Below are 18,527 nucleotides of genomic sequence, written 5' to 3'. Positions count from 1 at the left end.
CATGTCAACTGTACAGGAGAAAATTTTGTAAAGGTCATGACCAAAACATAATGTTATGCATAATTACGGAGGGTGTGGTCCATTTGAGTGACAGCTACCCTCCATTTAGCTCGTTTCTGAGTATTTTATTACGCGTGCTGACTATCCATCACTTCAAGATGCTGTATCTTATGGCCCAGTAACACGGCACTTAACGAAGGGCAACGAAGCCCTGATGAAACAAAAAATCTGGACTTTTGTTGGCATGGTTTATCCTTTGCGCAGCTTTGTTTCTGTAGCTGGCACTTCGTCAGGATTTTTAAACTGTTGAAAAATTTGAACGAAGGGCAACGAAAACCTCAATTCGTCCCTATTTCATTTTGCTGTAGTTCTTGATGTTTTTTAATCGTTTGTTTAGTTTTTGTAACGTTATTGTTTAGTTTGACTTCGTTCGACCAGCTGAATGTTTTCACACAGTGCAGAAGCCGGTTTGTGAGCGCTGAGGCTGCTGCTGCGTTCAGATACTGTCGGAAATTACAAGGCAAACTCAGCCTGATTGCTTGGACTTTTTTATTTGGGTGGGGGGGGGGTCAGCTTCAATGGGCTCAGGCACCTTATATGGGGAAGAATTAATTTTTTGTGTGGATACAATTAATTATTTTGCCACAAACAACTACTGAATTTGAAACAACCAAAACGTTGTGTAATTTCCGATGGTACATGAATGCAGCATTAGCAGCAGCAGCAGCTGCTGTGTGTGCTTATTATTTTTTATTAAATATAACAATATGAGTGTAGGAATGACAATCCAGTCCTTATGTACATGTGGCAACAGGTAGATGATTCAAATGATTATATAAAACGCTGTTCTGGAAGACAGAATTCATGTTGTGGAACAGCTGCAGCTGGTGGAAATAACCGCACGTGTGAGTCAATGCACGTTCACATAGACTGATCAACTTACTGCTCTGATATATTCAGTCATCTTTACACTTATATTTATTCCCCCTTTTGACAGTTTTCTGTTATAAATCAATATATATGGCTTAGAACATAATCCAGTGATACAGCAGTGACCACGGCACACCATTTTTCTTTTCTTTTTTTTTTTTTTTTTTTTTTTTTTTTTAAATTGGAGCAAGACAGAGCATGCAGTGTGTCGTCAGACAGTGTGGATTCTGATGATGAAGGAGATGATCCCTCTTTTGTTCTGGATGAGGAACCAGAGCAGGTGGGTCCACCAATGTGCACACAGATCTCCACAGCTTCTGTTTGCAGTTTCTCCAGGACTCAGGTGCTATGAGCTCTGTCCCAGTGCAGAGTCCTGGAATAGAGCATAACACGGGAGTGGATTTTCACTCCTGTCCCATCCCGCTCCCAGAAAAAAAATCCCATCCTGTCCAATCCCGGACTGGAGTAAAAAAATAAATCCCATCCTGTCCCACTCCTGTAAAGATGACTCCCAATCCCATCCCGCTCCCACTCAAAATCAGTCACACTCCCATCCCACTCCCGTATGTCTTGCGCCGTGATGATCAATCAGGGACTGAATATGTAGTGACGTGGAGATGTCTGGAGTTTGACTGAAGATGTGAACATGTCCTGTATCTGGTAGCAGCCTGTGAGCAGAACTTATGTCTCTTTTGTCTTTATTTCACAATTATGAGAGAGTTTCTGGAGCGAGCAACAGCCCCATAGCAGGGGGAGCGGAGTTTTTTTTTTTCTTGTTTTTTTTTTACGTGCGCGCGAACGACTCGTCTATGGACAATATTTTATTAATTAACTACACAGATGAGTTTTTTGGGAAAGAGCGAGGAGCAGCAAGCAGCGGAGTTTTTTTTTACGTGCGCGTGCGAGCGAGTTCATCTGTGGAGAATATTTTATTAACTAACTACACAGATATATAATAAAACAAATGGTGACTGGTTTATAAACACAATATGACAGTTTTGGGGGGAAGAGCGAGCAGCAGTCCCACAGCAGGCAGCAGAGTTTCTTTTTTTAATTATTATTATTGTTTACATGTACGTGCATGAACGGGACAGTTGGTCCTCAAACTGGGTCCTGCAGAGGTGGAAGGACCGCTGAAAGCGGCCGTCATCCAGACACAGCTCCTGAAGCAAATAATGATACTGATAATGAGCTTTCCACAACAACTCGCTTCGTGTGATCAACATCCGTCATGTTAACTTAACTGACAATTTTCTCCTGCGAGCGGAATGGAAGCTCCTCCTATTTGATGATGCACCAGGGCGAATTTTCGCAGCAAAAGCAGAGCGACACACCGGGTGAAGGAGGCGCGTCCGTCGCCACGCGACCCCCGTGAATTTGTAGCGTGTGATCGCGCCCGGTGTGAACGCGTTTTGGTTGTTTTAAATAGATGAAAATCATCATCTATTTTTGGCATTCCCGCTCCTGCCCGCTCCCGTTCATTTTTATTCCCATCCCATCCCAATCACGTGATTGGTAAAATTTTGACTCCCATCCCACGGGAATTCCGCAGGAATCACGTGACCCACGGGAATTCCCGAAAAATGTCATCCTCTATCCTGGAACTCAGGGATGCAGACACACACTGCTCCAGCTGTGTGTGTTTGCACACACAAACGCTCCAGGTGCGTTTTGTTTAAAGCATCAAGATCGTTAGCTTCAGTTTTATTCATTTCCTCTTTCATCCCTTTCATGCTGTTGCTTCGTAGGCTATTCGGTGAAAAACCTCTTTCGTCCACCTTTTCTCAACGAATAGTGATTTTTTTTTTACTTTTTTCCTTCGTTCAGGAATCGCTGTGTGACTGGGCCATTACATTTGATCATACATTGTTAGGAGAGACGGCATCCATCCCACTTTAGAGGGAGCAGCTCTCATTTCTAGAAATCTGGCCAATTTTTTGGGATCCTCCAAACTGTGACTGTCTAGCGTTGGGACCAGGAGGCAGAGCTGTGGTCTTATACACCTCTCTGCAGCTTCTCTCCCCCTGCCATCCCCCTATTACCCCATCCCCGTAGAGACGGTGCCTGCTCCCAGACCACCAATAACTAGCAAAAATCTATTTAAGCATAAAAATTCAAAAAGAAAAAATAATATAGCACCTTCAATTGCACCACAGACTAAAACAGTTAAATGTGGTCTATTAAACATTAGGTCTCTTTCTTCTAAGTCCCTGTTGGTAAATGATATAATAATTGATCAACGTATTGATTTATTCTGCCTAACAGAAACTTGGTTACAGCAGGATGAATATGTTAGTTTAAATGAGTCAACACCCCCGAGTCACACTAACTGTCAGAATGCTCGTAGCACGGGCCGGGGCGGAGGATTAGCAGCAATCTTCCATTCCAGCTTATTAATTAATCAAAAACCTAGACAGAGCTTTAATTCATTTGAAAGCTTGTCTCTTAGTCTTGTCCATCCAAATTGGAAGTCCCAAAAACCAGTTTTATTTGTTATTATCTATCGTCCACCTGGTCGTTACTGTGAGTTTCTCTGTGAATTTTCAGACCTTTTGTCTGACTTAGTGCTTAGCTCAGATAAGATAATTATAGTGGGCGATTTTAACATCCACACAGATGCTGAGAATGACAGCCTCAACACTGCATTTAATCTATTATTAGACTCTATCGGCTTTGCTCAAAAAGTAAATGAGTCCACCCACCACTTTAATCATATTTTAGATCTTGTTCTGACTTATGGTATGGAAATAGAAGACTTAACAGTATTCCCTGAAAACTCCCCTTTGTCTGATCATTTTTTAATAACATTTACATTTACCCTGATGGACTACCCTGCAGTGGGGAATAAGTTTCATTACACTAGAAGTCTTTCAGAAAGCGCTGTAACTAGGTTTAAGGATATGATTCCTTCTTTATGTTCTCTAATGTCATATACCAACACAGAGCAGAGTAGCTACCTAAACTCTGTAAGGGAGTTAGAGTATCTTGTCAATAGTTTTACATCCTCATTGAAGACAACTTTGGATGCTGTAGCTCCTCTGAAAAAGAGAGCTTTAAATCAGAAGTGTCTGACTCCGTGGTATAACTCACAAACTCGTAGCTTAAAGCAGATAACCCGTAAGTTGGAGAGGAAATGGCGTCTCACTAATTTAGAAGATCTTCACTTAGCCTGGAAAAAGAGTTTGTTGCTCTATAAGAAAGCCCTTCGTGAAGCTAGGACATCTTTCTACTCATCACTAATTGAAGAAAATAAGAACAACCCCAGGTTTCTTTTCAGCACTGTAGCCAGGCTGACAAAGAGTCAGAGCTCTATTGAGCTGAGTATTCCATTAACTTTAACTAGTAATGACTTCATGACTTTCTTTGCTAACAAAATTTTGACTATTAGAGAAAAAATTACTCATAACCATCCCAAAGATGTATCGTTATCTTTGGCTGCTTTCAGTGATGCCGGTATTTGGTTAGACTCTTTCTCTCCGATTGTTCTGTCTGAGTTATTTTCATTAGTTACTTCATCCAAACCATCAACATGCTTATTAGACCCCATTCCTGCCAGGCTGCTCAAGGAAGTCCTACCATTATTTAATGCTTCAATCTTAAATATGATCAATCTATCTTTGTTAGTTGGTTATGTACCACAGGCCTTTAAGGTGGCAGTAATTAAACCATTACTTAAAAAGCCATCACTTGACCCAGCTATCTTAGCTAATTATAGGCCAATCTCCAACCTTCCTTTTCTCTCAAAGATTCTTGAGAGGGTAGTTGTAAAACAGCTAACTGATCACCTGCAGAGGAATGGTCTATTTGAAGAGTTTCAGTCAGGTTTTAGAATTCATCATAGTACAGAAACAGCATTAGTGAAGGTTACAAATGATCTTCTTATGGCTTCGGACAGTGGACTTATCTCTGTGCTTGTTCTGTTGGACCTCAGTGCTGCTTTTGATACTGTTGACCATAAAATTTTATTACAGAGATTAGAGCATGTCATAGGTATTAAAGGCATTGCGCTGCGGTGGTTTGAATCATATTTGTCTAATAGATTACAGTTTGTTCATGTAAATGGGGAATCTTCTTCACAGACTAAAGTTAATTATGGAGTTCCACAAGGTTCTGTGCTAGGACCAATTTTATTCACTTTATACATGCTTCCCTTGGGCAGTATTATTAGACGGTATTGCTTAAATTTTCATTGTTACGCAGATGATACCCAGCTTTATCTATCCATGAAGCCAGAGGATACGCACCAATTAGCTAAACTGCAGGATTGTCTTACAGACATAAAGACATGGATGACCTCTAATTTCCTGCTTTTAAACTCAGATAAAACTGAAGTTATTGTACTTGGCCCCACAAATCTTAGAAGCATGGTGTCTAACCAGATCGTTACTCTGGATGGCATTTCCCTGATCTCTAGTAATACTGTGAGAAATCTTGGAGTTATTTTTGATCAGGATATGTCATTCAAAGCGCATATTAAACAAATATGTAGGACTGCCTTTTTGCATTTACGCAATATCTCTAAAATCAGAAAGGTCTTGTCTCAGAGTGATGCTGAAAAACTAATTCATGCATTTGTTTCCTCTAGGCTGGACTATTGTAATTCATTATTATCAGGTTGTCCTAAAAGTTCCCTAAAAAGCCTTCAGTTGGTTCAGAATGCTGCAGCTAGAGTACTGACGGGGACTAGAAGGAGAGAGCATATCTCACCCGTGTTGGCCTCCCTTCATTGGCTTCCTGTTAATGCTAGAATAGAATTTAAAATTCTTCTTCTTACTTATAAGGTTTTGAATAATCAGGTCCCATCTTATCTTAGGGACCTCGTAGTACCATATTACCCCATTAGAGCGCTTCGCTCTCAGACTGCGGGCTTACTTGTAGTTCCTAGGGTTTGTAAGAGTAGAATGGGAGGCAGAGCCTTCAGCTTTCAGGCTCCTCTCCTGTGGAACCAGCTCCCAATTCAGATCAGGGAGACAGATACCCTCTCTACTTTTAAGATTAGGCTTAAAACTTTCCTTTTCGCTAAGGCTTATAGTTAGGGCTGGATCGGGTGACCCTGGACCATCCCTTGGTTATGTTGCTTTAGACGTAGACTGTGTTTCATAATTATTGTATGGCCTTGCCTTGCAATGTGGAGCGCCTTGGGGCAACTGTTTGTTGTGATTTGGCGCTATACAAGAAAAAAGTTGATTGATTGATTGATACATGTAAGCCTTTTATAGGCCCTGAGACCCATTGCTGACGGTACGTGTCTCCAGATCCCAGTGTGGATGAGAATGTATGACTCCCCCTCAATAGGATGCCAATCTGACGCAGGTTACTTCCCCAGCCGAGGCTAGTACCCATTTATAAGGGAGTGGAGTGATACAATGCAGATTAATTGTGTTAGCACTGGTGCCTCACAGCAAGAAGGTCGTGGTATCGTTTCCCACCTTTTCTGTCTGGAATCTGAATGTTCTCCCAGTGTCTGTGTGGGTTTCCTCCGGGTGCTTCGGCTTCCTCCCACAATCAAAATATGCTTATTTAGGGTCTGTTCCTTTCTCTGCCTCTGACCAAGCCAGCATCTCTACATCTGGAGTTGGTCCCTGGGCACTGGTTGGTTGGTTAACAGGGTTTTAAAAAGGAATAATTTGGACCATGTATCATGCTTAGTTATCATGTTACGCAGTAAAATATGTCACATGTCATAGAATCCAATGGATGTTGACCTTGTTTGACCTTTACTTTGGAGACCAAGCTTTCAATGCTGTCAAAACTACTCCATTTATGAATCCTATTAGCTCACCCAATAATTTGCATCACTTTTTTACCAACATTGGAGCAGCTTTATTGTTTGACCCCTGTACAAACTGAAACTGACTTTTGTCACCATTCTTGCTGTTTTTACACCATAACTCCACAACATTCCATCACAGATAGTCCAAACTATACCTTTTTGGAATGTTTATGATCAGACAAGTAATGTGGTTGTCAGGATTTGGGTTTTTGTTTGCTGTTTTTCTTTGTTTTGGTTTGATTGTTCTGTTACTTTATGTTATGTTTAGTCTCTTGCTGGGGTTTTTCCTGTTTGGGTCTGTCTGTCCCTTTCTCTCTTGTCCGTCTCTGCTGAGACGGGGGTGTGGCCCTCTCTCGGGCCACACCCCCTTTCTGGTGCATTCCACGCACACCTGCTTCCAATCAGCACCTCATCACCTGGGTGTATTTATGCTCCTCTGTTTGCCTTATTACTTCGCCGGATTGATGCACCTAGTCCCTTCTCTCCAGCTCTGTTTTGTGTATTCTCGACCTGCTTGCCTCACGTGTGTTATGACTACCTGCCTGTATCCTCGACCACGCCATTGCCTGATGTTTTTGGTATTGTTACTCTTGTTGGACTGCCTCACTGTGTACTGGACCCTGTTTACTGTTTCAGTAAACTGCTTTTACTTACAGAGCTTGTTATCAGAGTCCTGCATTTGCGTCCAGCCTAACCTGTCACCCAGACCTGATAGTGGTGTAGTTTTCAATTTGATTGGAGCATTTCTAAATGTGTAATTCTTCAATTGACCCCTACCTGGCTGTCTACTGAAAATTCAAGTGGCCAGCCGTTTTTTTTTTTTCAAAACCGTAATGTCTACAGTATATTTGTGCTGAATTTGGTGATTGTATCACCATTTGAAGTATGGTTTCAGTTATCTGCTATACTATAACCTCCTTGGTGGAGGTTTTAAATGCAGCTTTAATTTCATGGTGTGCACGATGGTGAGTCATGGTGCATGTGTAGTTTCCATATCTGCAGCAGTTTGTGAAATCAAACTGTTCAATGTCTGTGACATCAAAGTTCTGAAGTTTGGGGGGGGGGACCTGAACTGCTCCAAAACATTAAAGCCATTCAGAAGTCTGAATGCATTCTGGGATTTGTAGTTGAGTTCTCTGCTGCACATGCTTGGGGTTGGCTGCTTGCTGTTACCTTGCGAGCTTGGCTCTGGTATTTGACGGCCTTCTTGGTATCAGATACGGCTCGCTCCACATAGTCGACGGAGTGTTCCACATTGTACTCAATTCTGTCAATCATCTCTCCCTGTCAAAAACAAAACCTTCATTGGCATTTTGAAAAGCAGGAGCTGTTCTTTGTTTGTTTTGTAAGTGAAGACGCGGCCCGTACCTGACTCTCAACCAGCATGGCCATGTCAACAAACATGTCATGAAGCTCACGGATGCTGTTTTCCAGTTTGATGATCTCGGTGTGTCGGGTTTCAATCTCATTCAGGGCCTGTTTGGTCATCTGAGAGTCCATTTTGATCTGTGATGTTGGACAGGTTTTAAAACACACAAACACAAATTTACAATGTAGCTAAATCATGAAACTAAAAAAGAACACACTAACTTCCATAAAAAAACAAACAAACAAACAAGAGCACGGCGCTATTACAAGTGCAAACCTCAGCCAACACCAGTTTAAAATTCCACAAATTTTTACCTTGGAAAAAATTTTCAAGGTCAAAGTCCTGTCACAAGTGGCTTTTCATAAGCTAAATTATAAAACAAAATATAGATCAAAAGGGCTTTTCAGTGTTAAAAAGAATCAAATATCCGCTAAATCTGCAATACAGATCAGATGTGGATCAAAGTCTATTTATTGAGAGTGCCAGTTTGCACCTCATTGCCACAAATGAGAGCGATAATAATGCAAATTGTAGTCCAATTACATTTTTTTCTGCAAATCTGATTTTTTATTCATGTGAGATTTCAGACCGTATACTACTGGGTGTAGGGTGGGGTGGCAAAATATTTGACTCCGCACACTAATGGCGCGCTGCTACGCAGATGTCAATAATGGCAGTGTCAGCTCAGAGCGAGAGAAAGTCGCGTAGTGACAACGATGCGTAAATGGGTGATATTGATGTGGATTCTGATACAGAATTAGCGCTTCACATTTGATGGATTTTCACATTTGATGGATTACTCCGCGCCCTGACTGCTGTTGGTGCGATGCTGCCTCGACGGTAAGCCTTGCCGACCGAATTACCTACAGAAAAATAAACCATGCAAACGATAGAATTGGATTAGAATGGGAATAACCCTCTTGTGTCTGATGATTTGCGGACATTCATGCTGGATTACGGTCGCAAATATCCGTTTTTACCAGTAATACTGCTTCTACCGGCAATGGTAAAAAGTAAACCCAGGAAACCCAAAACGTAAAAAGATGGTAAAGCTCAATATGCGACCGTATAACCAGCATGAATGTCCGCAAATCATCGGACACAAAAGGGTTATTCCCTAAATGTACACCAAATGGGCTTTTCAATATTATATTCAAATGTCCACTAAATCCACAATGCGGATCAGATCTGGATCAAACTTTGTCAGGTGAAAGTGAGTGCCAGTCTGTACCTCACATTCAAAAACGAGAGAGACTGGGGCATGTTTGATTAAGATACAATGTAAAATATACATTAAATGGGGTTTTCAAAGTTAAATTTAAATAGCCACAAAATCTGTAATCTGGATTAGATCCAGATCAAATTTTGTCAGTCAATAAAGGATATCATCCTACATAATGCTCTCAGATATGAAAGAAATTTTATCTTTTTTGAGAGAGTTATGAGTTTTAAAAAATTCAGTCAATGTTAAAGGATAGTTATTTTTCCAATTTTCCAACTTTTTTCCTGACTTTGTCCTTTGACCCATGACCTTGGAAATTGAATCAGTTCTTGCCTATTAGGATATGAATTTTCAGTAAAAATTTCATAATGATATATGAAAAATTGTGGGCTCCAGGCTGTTCACCAACAGACAAACAAACAAACGGACGAAAACATGATCTCCAACTTTGATGGCAGAGATAAAAAGAAATAAGGCCAACAATCAAATTACAGAACAACACAATTCATAATAACAGCAATAATAATAATGTAATAATAAAAATAAATAATGAGAAAATTTCATTAATATTACTAGGAGAGGTACTCATCTGTGCCTAAGTGAAGAGTAGTTACAATTTGTAAGTGCTTTTTAGAAAAAAAAATGAAGCACATTACATCAACAAGGTGGTTTCAGGCTATAAATAAACTACAGCACTGACAGACTGATCAGTCTGTTAAAAGGGCTGAGTGATTGTGCTAAAACTATCAAACCCATTCTGTGAGGCTGATACCAGAGTATTAACAAACACACACACACACACACACACACACACACACACACACACACACACACACACACACACACACACACACACACACACACACACACACACACACACACACACACACACACACACACACTTATTCTGCTTGTGAAATTTGATTTCGATATGTGCAATTTAGAATATTTTTAAACATGTTAGCATCTTCTACAAATTTTACATGCTGCTTTGTCTTTCTTTTGGTCAGTTTGCCCTTTATTTTAATTTTTACTTATTTTGTCATACAGTTTCTCCTCGACCTGAGTTGATGCCTTCCAGTTTCTCAGCACATGAATCAGAATCAGTATCCACAAGAAGTGGATAATATAATACAGGCGAAGCGGCATGAAGCTCGCTCATGGTACGGGGCATCCGAAACAGGACACACTCAAACAGGAAGTGCCAAATTTTCAGTCACAGTGAAACAGGAAATGTCAAATGTTGAACACTTCCTGGCATGGGTGGAGCTAGAGTGGAGGCTGGGGTTTCACTGGACTCCCCTGAAATCTGACTGGACACAGATGATTGACATGTCATGGCACCACGTCTGGTTGAAAGAGCTGCATTTTAAAATCAGTGAGTCACATTGACTGCTAGGTTCCTCCTGTCCAGTAGTTTGTGCTGTGTACCACAAAAAGTTCTAATCCACCTTAGTAGAAGAAGAAAAATGTTTTCCTCAGATTTGAACTGAACATGTTTGAACTATGGACTTCTAATCACACCAAACTTATATTGGTGAGTAAACGATTGTATTTTATGCCAGAATTGAGGTCCAGGTTGTCAAAAGCAGCATTTCGCCTTTAATTTGGGTTGCCTTATATACACATATTTAAGCTAACAGACAGCAGCTGGTTCATGCTCTGTTGACTTATTAGTGCAGCGGATAACTGAAACAATCCTTCAAATGGTGATACAAGCATCAAATTCAGCACAAATACAGCTGGAGCAAAATTAATGGAACAACTTGAACTTCTGACCCCTGGACAAACTAAAACTGACCTTTGTTACCATTCTTGCTGCTTTTACCTCATAACTCCATAACATTCAGTCACAGATAGTCCAAACTATACCTTTTTGGAATCTATGATCAGGCAAATAATGTGGTGTAGTTTTCTAAATGATTGGAGCATTTTTAATTTTGACCCCTGTGTAATTCTTCAATTGACCTCTACCTGGCTGCCTATTGAAAATTCAAGTGGCCAATCAGGGTTTTTTTTTTCAAAGAGTTCATGTCTGTGGATTATTTGTGCCAGATTTGATGTTTGTATCACCATTTGCAGGATTTCACTCTAAATATTCTTTTATCTGCTGCACTATATATAAGATGGAAGATGCTGCTCCTCAGTGTTTCTCAGTTGCCCTCAAAAGTATTGGAACACTTGGTATTTCACACATTTGAATTTGTTTATTCCATATCAAATACATTTTTTTCTAAAATTATCTTCCTTAACTCAAACTGAAAGCAAATCTCTACAACTTGATATAAATTAATTAAAAATATAAAATCCAGCTTCCTGATGACGTGGTGTAGAGGAGGATGTTCTTAACAAGAAGACCTGAAAGTTCAGCTACAATTTGACACAAAGTACATTTGAGATGAAAGCCTAGATTTGATGTTTTGGTCAAAGAAACTTTTGTATTTCTTCACAACTGATGTAAATAAAGTCCAAGACATATTCGGTGACTTGGAAATGTTCATGTTTCCATCCCCTGACTTGTCTAAAGAAAATTGGAAATAAAACTGATTATTATTTAAAGGTTTTATCAAGTTTTAGAGATTTGCTTTCAGTTTGAGTTTGAAGAAGATAATTTTAGAAATTTTTATTCTTTATTTTTTTGTATTTCTTGTTTTTTGAAATGGCATAAATAAATTAAAATGTGTGAAATTCCAAGTGTTCCAGTACTTTTGGAGGGCACAGTATCCTAACCTTATGATGAGTGCAAAATGAGTGTGGTATTATTACTGTTTAGTTTAAGAATGTTTAATTTTCACTGTTGCTGCACTTTGTGTCAAATCATAGTCATATTGCACATCATATTGATATGAAAATTCAGTAAGATATATCTTCTATTATACATTCCAAATCTAAGGTGGAACTCTACTAGTGTTTACTAAGGTACATATAAATATCTTTAAAAAAATAGAGAGAGAGAGAGAGAGAGAGAGAGAGAGAGAGAGAGAGAGAGAGAGAGAGAGAGAGAGAGAGAGAGGAGAGAGAGAGAGTCGAGCCACTTAGGTGCCTGGTCTTGAGAATCAGGGATGGTCGGTTGAAAAGCTATTTTATCCCATGGGAACTCTCCCTACTCACCTCAATGGCTCAAGAATATGGACAGCATGTATACGAGGTCTGTTAGAAAAGTATCGGACCTTTTTATTTTTTTCAAAAACTTGATGGATTTGAATCACGTGTGCTTGCATGAGCCAACCTTGAACCTTCGTGCACATGCGTGATTTTTTTCACGCCTGTCGGTTGCATCATTTGCTTGTAAGCAGCCTTTGTGTGAGGATGGGTGGAGTCGCTCGTCGTTTTTTCTTTGCAAGGAAATGGCGGAACGACTGGAGCAGCGCGACTGCATCAAATTTTGCCAGAAACTGGGCGACAGCCAGGTGGAAACCATTTGGATTATTCAGACGGCTTTTGGTGACGATCCTCTGGGCATCACACAGATTAAGGAGCAGTACAACCGGTTTAAAGACGGCCGCATAACGGTGGAGAGCGAGCCGCGCTCCGGGCAGCCATCAACATGCTGAAATGAGCAGATCATTTCCAAAGTGAATGCTGTGGTGATGTGGGACCGTCGTGTGATTATCCGAGAAATTGTGGAAGAGGTGGACATCAGCACTTTTTCGGCACATTCCACTGTGACAGAAGATTTTGCCATGAAAAGAGTTGCAGTGAAATTCATCGGCACGAAGCTGATGGCGCAGCAAAAACGCCACCGTGTTGAAGCCTCACAGGACATGTTGTGACATGCCCACCTCTTGCACCATTCGGAAGATTCAGACGGCTTTCGGTGGCTTTTCAGTCGTGTGACTATCCGAGAAATTGTGGACGAGCTGGGCATGTCTGAGAATGAATTTCGCTGCAACTCTTCATGGCCAAATTTTCTGTCACAGTGGAATGTGCCGAAAAAAATGCTGATGTCCACCTCTTCCACAATTTCTCGGATAGTCACACAACGGTCCCACATCACCACAGCGTTCACTTTGGAAATGATCTGCTCATTTCAGCGTGTTGATGGCCGCGCGGAGCGCTCTCCACCGTTGTGCGGACGTCTTTAAACCAGTTGTACCGCTCCTTAATCTGTGTGATGCCCAGAGGATCGTCATCGAAAGCCGTCTGAATCATCCGAATGGTTTCCACCTGGCTGTCGCCCAGTTTCTGGCAAAATTTGATGCAGTCGCGCTGCTCCAGTCGTTCCGCCATTTCCTTGCAAAGAAAAAACGACGAGCAACTCCACCCATTCTAACACAAAGGCTGCTTACAAGCAAATGACGCAACCGACAGGCGTGGAAAAAAATCATGCATGCGTATGAAGGTTCAAGTTTGGTTCATAAAAGCACACGTGATTCAAATCCATCAGGTTTTTGAAAAAAATAAAAAGGTCCGATACTTTTCTAACAGACCTTGTATAAGTGACATTTACATGACAATTTATATGACAATATTGGTATACGATAATTTGACCATATTGTACAGCCCTACTGTCAACTAGCTGAAAACTTTGAATATTAATTTACATCTACATTAAATAAAAAAATGCTTAAAGTGGCAGGGGGTAAGAGGGCTGTAATAAGGGGGATCAGCTGAAAAGCAAAAAATGAAAAATGCCTAAAAAGATGGGGAGTCTGGGGGGCAGAGCTCCTCCAGAAGATGAGAGACAAAATAAGGAAAATGCTTAAAAAGGCGGGGGGTCTGGGGGGGGGCAGAAGCTGAAAGGTTTTAGTCATGCTCATGCTCCCAAGAACCATTTTACTGAAAAAAGTCTGAAGGACCTAAATGACATGGTGAGATGCTGACGACTTTCGCTCGTTTATGTCCGTGACATATGCATATTAATATAATATTATTATAATATAATTTAAGTGGATCATAAGTTCTCTGTCCTCCAGGCCACTAGGCAAAGTGATGAGCACAAACATGACATGTTAAGTCATCATCTGGGGGTGGAGCACATTATATTTTGTTTTGTTGTTTAGCTCGTGTTCATATTATATTTTATATTGAAGAGAATGTCTGATGTGTTTTATTGGTCCTCTTTATTCTTTATCACATGTAAATAAAAAAGAATCATGTTTTGGTGTTTTTGTACTGCATCTGAACAAAAATGAATTAAATTGCTGAACTGCCTTTCAGATTAATAAATATAGTGATGTTTTTCCTCATGTCATGCAGCAATGTCATACATTTCTACGTGAAAAGTAGAAACAGCCTCCCACACAGCCAATCACTGATCAATACTGACAGACACTCAAGTCTGGTGACCTCAGTTTTGGCCAGTATCAGCTTGACTCGCTAAAAGGTGAGCTTTTAATTTGAAGGAGCAGGTGACTCCTTCAGAATAAAGGCTCTGCGGTGTAGTGGCTGCGGTCTCACCCCTTATCCTCCCTGTCCATGTGACACCGGCCATATTCACTTGATGTTTCAGCGCACCTCCAGGCCATTTTGCATCATCGCTGATTACCGTAGGCGGTAATCATTAACAGATGCAAAGCAGCGCTAAAATTGAGCCGTTTGTGAACTCAGGTGCGGGGCTTACATCATCGGTGAAAATGGCCAACTTGCCACTCTCCAACATGTCCTCCAGTTCCTCATTGGTGGTGGTTCTCCCAGCTAGACAGAAAACACAAAAAACAGTGTTCAGAAAGGTGATCATCCACAAGTCACAGAGAAACTTTTCCACATTTTTCAAGCTGTTCTCAAGTTCTGTGACCATTAGCACCCAGTCAGAAAATACCTGCATTTTAGGTCATTAAGTAATTCACAGCAGCTTCTTTATGTGTGATCAACCGTGGCCAAAATTCACCCACTGAGATCAAACATTGCCAGACATCACCAACAATCGCCAGGCATCACCAACCATGGTCAAACTTGGCCATAGTTCACCAAACATAATCAACCATCTCCAAGCATCAGCAACCATGCCCAACCATGGCCAGAATTCACCAAATGACACCAAACATGACCTACCATCAAACAAATGTCTCCAAACAATTATAAGTGTTGATAAATAATAACAAATGTAGGGTAATGATGCCAAACATCACCAACCATCTCCAAACATCACCAACCATCACCAAACTTGACCATAGGTCACCAAATGACACCAAAAATCTCCAACCATCTCACCAACCATCTCCAAACATCAGCAAACTTGGCCATAAGTCACCAGTTGACACCAAAAATCACCAACCATCTACAAACATCACCAACCATCACCAGACTTGGCCATAGGTCACTAAATGATGCAAAACATCACAAACCATCTCCAAACATGACCAAACATCACCAAACTTTGCCACAGGTCACTAAAAATCACCAAGAATCTCCAAACATCACCAACCATCTCCAAACATTACCAACCATCACCAAACGTGGCTTTAGGTCACCAAAAAAATCACCCACAATCTCCAAGAATCTCCAAGCATCACCAATCATCTCCAAACATCATCAACCATTGTCAAACATGGCCAGAATTCACCAAATGACGCCAAACATTAGCAAATATCAAAAGTCTCCAAACAATAAGAAGCTTTGACAAACAATCACAAATGTAACTAAATACCAAATATCACCAGCCATTGACAAACATCAATAAATGTCACCAACCAATCACAAATGTAACCAAATGACACCACGCTTCATGAAACATGGCCATAAGTCATCAAGTGTCAATCAATCAATCAATCAGTTTTATTTATTTAGCGCCAAATCACAACAAACAGTTGCCCCAATGCGCTTTATATTGTAAGGCAAAGCCATACAATAATTACGGAAAAACCCCAACGGTCAAAACGACCCCCTGTGAGCAAGCACTTGGCAACAGTGGGAAGGAAAAACTCCCTTTTAACAGGAAGAAACCTCCAGCAGAACCAGGCTCAGGGAGGGGCAGTCGTCTGCTGGGACTGGTTGGGGCTGAGGGAGAGAATCAGGAAAAAGACATGCTGTGGAGGGGAGCAGAGATCAATCACTAATGATTAAATGCAGAGTGGTGCATACAGAGCAAAAAGAGAAAGAAACACACAGTGCATCATGGGAACCCCCCAGCAGTCTAAGTCTATAGCAGCATAACTAAGGGATGGTTCAGGGTCACCTGATCCAGCCCTAACTATAAGCTTTAGCAAAAAGGAAAGTTTTAAGCCTAATCTTAAAAGTAGAGAGGGTCTCTGTCTCCCTGATCCGAATTGAGAGCTGGTTCCAGAGGAGAAGACCCTGAAAGCTGAAGGCTCTGCCTCCCATTCTACTCTTACAAACCCTAGGAACTACAAGTAAGCCTGCAGTCTGAGAGCGAAGCGCTCTATTGGGGTGATATCTATCTCTCTCTCTATGATTTCTCTCAAAAATTCTTGAAAGGGTAGTTGTAAAACAGCTAACTGATCATCTGCAGAGGAATGGTCTATTTGAAGAGTTTCAGTCAGGTTTTAGAATTCATCATAGTACAGAAACAGCATTAGTGAAGGTTACAAATGATCTTCTTATGACCTCGGACAGTGGACTCATCTCTGTGCTTGTTCTGTTAGACCTCAGTGCTGCTTTTGATACTGTTGACCATAAAATTTTATTATAGAGATTAGAGCATGCCATAGGTATTAAAGGCACTGCGCTGCGGTGGTTTGAATCATATTTGTCTAATAGATTACAATTTGTTCATGTAAATGGGGAATCTTCTTCACAGACTAAAGTTAATTATGGAGTTCCACAAGGTTCTGTGCTAGAACCAATTTTATTCACTTTATACATCCCTTAGGCAGTATTATTAGACGGTATTGCTTAAATTTTCATTGTTACGCAGATGATACCCAGCTTTATCTATCCATGAAGCCAGAGGACACACACCAATTAGCTAAACTGCAGGATTGTCTTACAGACATAAAGACATGGATGACCTCTAATTTCCTGCTTTTAAACTCAGATAAAACTGAAGTTATTGTACTTGGCCCCACAAATCTTAGAAACATGGTGTCTAACCAGATCCTTACTCTGGATGGCATTACCCTGACCTCTAGTAATACTGTGAGAAATCTTGGAGTCATTTTTGATCAGGATATGTCATTCAAAGCGCATATTAAACAAATATGTAGGACTGCTTTTTTGCATTTACGCAATATCTCTAAAATCAGAAAGGTCTTGTCTCAGAGTGATGCTGAAAAACTAATTCATGCATTTATTTCCTCTAGGCTGGACTATTGTAATTCATTATTATCAGGTTGTCCTAAAAGTTCCCTAAAAAGCCTTCAGTTAATTCAAAATGCTGCAGCTAGAGTACTGACGGGGACTAGAAGGAGAGAGCATATCTCACCCATATTGGCCTCTCTTCATTGGCTTCCTGTTAATTCTAGAATAGAATTTAAAATTCTTCTTCTTACTTATAAGGTTTTGAATAATCAGGTCCCATCTTATCTTAGGGACCTCGTAGTACCATATCACCCCAATAGAGCGCTTCGCTCTCAGACTGCAGGCTTACTTGTAGTTCCTAGGGTTTGTAAGAGTAGAATGGGAGGCAGAGCCTTCAGCTTTCAGGCTCCTCTCCTGTGGAACCAGCTCCCAATTCAGATCAGGGAGACAGACACCCTCTCTACTTTTAAGATTAGGCTTAAAACTTTCCTTTTTGCTAAAGCTTATAGTTAGGGCTGGATCAGGTGACCCTGAACCATCCCTTAGTTATGCTGCTATAGACGTAGACTGCTGGGGGGTTCCCATGATGCACTGTTTCTTTCTCTTTTTGCTCTGTATGCACCACTCTGCATTTAATCATTAGTGATCGATCTCTGCTCCCCTCCACAGCATGTCTTTTTCCTGGTTCTCTCCCTCAGCCCCAACCAGTCCCAGCAGAAGACTGCCCCTCCCTGAGCCTGGTTCTGCTGGAGGTTTCTTCCTGTTAAAAGGGAGTTTTTCCTTCCCACTGTAGCCAAGTGCTTGCTCACAGGGGGTCGTTTTGACCGTTGGGGTTTTACATAATTATTGTATGGCCTTGCCTTACAATATAAAGCGCCTTGGGGCAACTGTTTGTTGTGATTTGGCGCTATATAAAAAAATTGATTGAATTGAATTGAACTGATATGGTACTATGAGGTCCCTAAGATGGGACCTGATTATTCAAAACCTTATAAGTAAGAAGAAGAATTTTAAATTTTATTCTAGAATTAACAGGAAGCCAATGAAGAGAAGCCAATATGGGTGAAATATGCTCTCTCCTTCTAGTCCCTGTC

At 40.8% G+C, this 18,527-nt stretch overlaps 1 protein-coding gene across 1 annotated transcript in view; it reads right to left on the bottom strand.

Annotated features, from left to right (window-relative positions):
- stx1b (syntaxin 1B) overlaps positions 1 to 18,527 on the bottom strand; it is a 199,516-nt gene that overhangs the window by 1,761 nt on the left and 179,228 nt on the right. The window contains exons 7-9 of the mRNA XM_034191041.1: positions 14,858 to 14,931; positions 8,072 to 8,209; positions 7,877 to 7,987 (exon numbers count right to left, since the gene is read on the bottom strand). Of these exons, the coding sequence (XP_034046932.1) occupies positions 7,877 to 7,987; positions 8,072 to 8,209; positions 14,858 to 14,931 (323 nt within the window). The remainder of the gene's footprint in view (positions 1 to 7,876; positions 7,988 to 8,071; positions 8,210 to 14,857; positions 14,932 to 18,527) is intronic.

The sequence above is a fragment of the Thalassophryne amazonica genome, chromosome 16 (genome assembly GCF_902500255.1).
Source record: "Thalassophryne amazonica chromosome 16, fThaAma1.1, whole genome shotgun sequence".
Taxonomy (NCBI): Eukaryota; Metazoa; Chordata; class Actinopteri; order Batrachoidiformes; family Batrachoididae; genus Thalassophryne; species Thalassophryne amazonica.
This window is presented reverse-complemented; position numbering and strand designations above follow the sequence as displayed.